At 32.9% G+C, this 4,192-nt stretch overlaps 1 protein-coding gene across 1 annotated transcript; it reads right to left on the reverse strand.

The window, feature by feature from the left end:
* Positions 1 to 10: 10 nt before the first annotated feature.
* On the reverse strand, positions 11 to 3,122 carry LOC111407839 (hexokinase-2-like). The gene is made up of 3 exons (XM_023037524.1): positions 2,613 to 3,122; positions 566 to 716; positions 11 to 478 (listed from the first exon to the last, which is right to left on the reverse strand). Exons 1-3 carry the CDS (start codon positions 2,801 to 2,803, stop codon positions 278 to 280), a joined length of 543 nt encoding a protein of 180 aa, XP_022893292.1. The 5' UTR covers positions 2,804 to 3,122; the 3' UTR covers positions 11 to 277.
* Between the last annotated feature and the right edge of the window lie 1,070 nt (positions 3,123 to 4,192).

The following is a 4,192-nucleotide window of genomic DNA, read 5'->3' on the forward strand; positions in this document are numbered from 1 at the left end:
AAAAAAAAAAAAAAAGGAATAAATAAATAAATTCTGAAGACAAGTGGATTTTTGTGAAAATCAGCTAGTGGACATAGCTCTCACACTGATGTCAAATACTATATATTTGGATTCTTTGTGCATTTTCTGATTTCCTTTTTGTTTGTTATTGCTTTCAGAGTTAGGGATTAAGGTTTAATCCTAAAACAGAACCCAAGTGCAATAGGTATGCCCTCTGCACAGATAATTAACAGAATAATAAACAAAAGTTCAACATAGAAAAAAGAAGAGAAAAAAATTAAGTTCTGAAACTAACAACATCTTCTATGAGGAAGCCTTTAGTCCACTTTATAAGAGTCCCGGAAGCCAATGATAGTTGCCTAACTGGGAAGGAAAAGGTGAAACCCAGCTCCCTTTGCCTGCCAGGTGGAAGAACAAAGTCTTCACCTTCTGTTGTAACAAAGTTTGCAAGTGCCTTAGCAATAAAATCAAACAATTCCTGGAATCACCATGAAACAAAATTTCACAGCATAATAACAATTGAAACAACATTTTAAACTGAAAGAATGGCTGATGACACACTTACATGAGATGACCCAACCATCAAATGTGGAGGAATTGAAAGTTCTTCGGATTCTTTTTTGACCACACGTTTTTCTTTTCCACCAAGCTGCACCCGCAGGACTCGGAAGTTTGTGCCACCTAGGTCCAATGCATAAAATACTCCTTTTTCATCCCTGAAACAGAAAATATCGATGAACATAAGCATGATAAGTGAAGCCTATCTCCAGGAAGAGAAACAGAGACAAAACTTAATCATATCAAATTAGTCCAGGATCAGATAGAACTAAGGGCACTACAATCTAGCTGTCCTCAAGATCATGGAAGATAAAGAAAACAGAATTCTGCATTTCTTAGTATTCTCTCAGAATAATGTTTCTACCATTTCTATCTTGTTTACTGTAAGTCTTTTATCAAGTGATTTGAGATGATTCCTCTGAGAACTTCCATTTCCTGAAAATTTCAAGAGTATAATTAATAGTCGGCTAGTAGCCCAGTGATCCATTTGAGTTTGTTTATTTCACGTGTCACTTTTAACAAACTTTTACTGAGGGTTTTGTATAACTATAACCACAGTGAAATTACTATGTAATTCACAGTTAAAACAGAAAGTAAAATGATAAAACAACCACAACATTCATGACGTCCAACCATATAATATTTTGATGTATCAGAGTAATGATAAGTGGTCAAGACAGTATGAGGATTTAAGTCAATAAGTAAGCTAGTTAGCAGTAATTTTGACTTGATAAACGGAAAAAGAAGCTAATTCAGAACAAGACAAGAAAATTATAGATGCAACTTCAATAAAAACTCAAATCTGAATAGTGTTTTATTTTGGAAAAAGCGGAACTAAACGTGCAAAACTATAATAGTCTTCAGATAGTACAGGTATTAAATAAGGCTATAAAATCAGGTTACAGTTGTAAAATGAAGAGTTAACACTATGTTTGACTATTCACAAAAGCAAGTCAACAGAATCAAAAACACGATAAAAAGAGAAAAACTTAATAAACAAGAACAATTAAAATTATTTTTAACATGTGGTGATGATGATGATGATGAAGAAACTAATTAATGAACCCGATAAGGAGAAGCCGAAGAACCAAAGAGGTAAAAAATGTAAAAAGAATAACAACGCAAGCGCATGCCAAACGTTCCACAAATGAAAGATTTATGTGTATTTAACGCTCGAGTCACTAAGAAAGGCGTAAAAGAGGATTCAGAAATAGGAAAGGCAAGAAAGGTCCCTAGTTACGTTTACAACAGACATTAAATAGAAGTACAAACAAATCTTTGTTAAAGAAAATGTTAATTGTCTATTAGCATAAGATTGCCACGACTTGAGTGAACTCTCAACTCAACCAGAACCTTTAACTGAAATCAGAATATGCCTTAAAAAGTAAAATTACAATTTCATGAACCAATATCAAAGCATGTATGGCTTCTCCAATAAAGTCAAGGCTATATTGCGCTTATAAGTTATTCCCTAATTGTGAGAATAAAAATAACCAATTTTACCAGTTCAACCACATCTAAAACCATATATTTGCATCACCACTCTTTGGTTTAGATAAAAATCAGATTTTTTTTGTAGAATTTGATATAAATTGATGAAATATGTGGTTGAAAAATTGATAAAAGTTGTGTGTCCCACCATAAACGTGGTTTAAAATGAATTTAAGGAAAAATGAGTTTTAGCAAATGAGACCAAATAGGGCCTAAAACTCAATATTATCAGAGATATAAGAAATACTGGAACAATAGAAGCAAGTTAGTGATTAATGAGCTGACCGTACAGTTGGCATGTTTGATAAGTCAAATTGGACCACACTCGAAAATATCAACATAGAAAAAGTAGCTGAATCTAGTCGTTCTAATGTACGGTTCAATCCAGTCACGTAGTGCATTTCAAACAAGTCCTTATAGGCTAATATATATATATATATATATAATATATAGAAAACACTCCAAATTCACATCTTTTATCCCCCAAAGACTTGATTTATCCCAAAAAAAAAAAAAAAAAAAAAAAAGGAACCAAACTTCAAACAAGAATAAATTATATGTACCCAGTGGGAAGATTATCAACATAGCTGATGAGCATCTTTAGTTTGCTGCCGCCTTCGGAGGCGAGGCCGGCGTGCATCTCAACCGTCATGGCGTCAGCCACCTGCAGGAGCTTACCAGTTGGGGTGCCACACTCCTCTTCCAGCTCTCTCAAAATGGCCTCCGCCTTGGTCCATTTCCTGGAGCTCTTCATCCGGTGCCTCGTCACCAGCACAGCTGCGGCACATACCGCCGCCGTACACACCACAGCTGCCACTGCCACCACCTTCCCCGTCTCAGTACGACAAACAACTCAAAACCCACTATTCACCTACCCCACAAAAACAATTCACTCTGTGTATTTATTTATTCAAAGATTGAAGCTTTGATTTGATTTTGAGATAAAAGTAATCAGAAGAAGCAAATGGAAAACAGTGTGAAAGGGAAATGGAGAAAGCTTACTGGATATATTTGGGTGGAAGATTTTTGAGTAACTAGAATAAGTAGAAGACAAGGACCGGGATGAAGTAGACACCTTACTGGATTTATTTATTCAATTATGTTATTTGTACAACCAAAAATAATGGTAAACCACGATTAATTTTCGTTTTTTTGCCAATAGAATAAGTAGAAGACAAGGACCGGGATGAAGTAGACACCTTACTGGATTTATTTATTCAATTATGTTATTTGTACAACCAAAAATAATGGTAAACCACGATTAATTTTCCTTTTTTTGCCAAAAAAAAATAAAAAATATGACCGTTATCAACATTTAAAGATGGCAACGAGGCAGATTCGGGGTGGAGCGTCTTGCCAACCACCATATTTGACTTTCAATTTCTTGTGTGGATCTTGTAACAACTATAATTTTCATTCTCGTTTTTAAAAAAATGGAAATCAAACGGAGCCTAAACAATATTGATATTATCGAAATTCGGATCATTAATTTTAAAAACATCTTTTTAAAATGGATATATATGATATTGTCAAATATAAATTATCAATCAAAATTGTCAAACTAAATTGTACATGTAGCATGAATCTTATTTATTTAGGACCAAAATTTAGTTACATATTTATTTGAGAAATAATGCTACGTAGTCTCACTGATTACAATCACAATTTAGGTGACGTTAATGTGGTATTAAATGATATATGAAATGAAATAAGTCATTTAATTTCACATTTTATTAAGCCTATCACTCGCGTCATCTAAATTGAGATTGTAATCCTAGTGGAGCTAAATAACATTACTCTTATTTGAGAGAATGTGTGGTTGAAAATAAGTTTGGAGAATTTTTATTGGGAAATAATAGAGGTCAAACAATTGCTAAAATATCTGTTGTTTGAAAATGAGTTCAAGGATTAAATTATGTCCGGTGGAAATTAAAATTTATATTTAATATAAGTCAAATAAATAATTAATTTTAATTACATATTTTATACGATTCATAACTTTTTAACAACATATTTCATCAAATTTCATCAAAATCTGTTAAAAATCTTATTATAATTCCCATCAAATAAGAGCAATAAATGAATAATGTTATCTAGCACAAGTAGTGTTGAATATCATTCTATGAATCAGCATATTGTCGGT

Source organism: Olea europaea, chromosome 13, assembly GCF_002742605.1.
Source record: "Olea europaea var. sylvestris chromosome 13, O_europaea_v1, whole genome shotgun sequence".
Lineage (NCBI taxonomy): Eukaryota > Viridiplantae > Streptophyta > Magnoliopsida > Lamiales > Oleaceae > Olea > Olea europaea.

Coding starts and splice junctions, on each gene's coding strand:
- LOC111407839 (XM_023037524.1), bottom strand. CDS start 2,803: ATGAAGAGCTCCAGGAAATGGACCAAGGCGGAGGCCATTTTGAGAGAG. Junction 717..2,612: donor GTTGATAATCTTCCCACTGG/GTACATATAATT, acceptor TTTCTGTTTCAG/GGATGAAAAAGGAGTATTTT. Junction 479..565: donor TGATGGTTGGGTCATCTCAT/GTAAGTGTGTCA, acceptor TGGTGATTCCAG/GAATTGTTTGATTTTATTGC.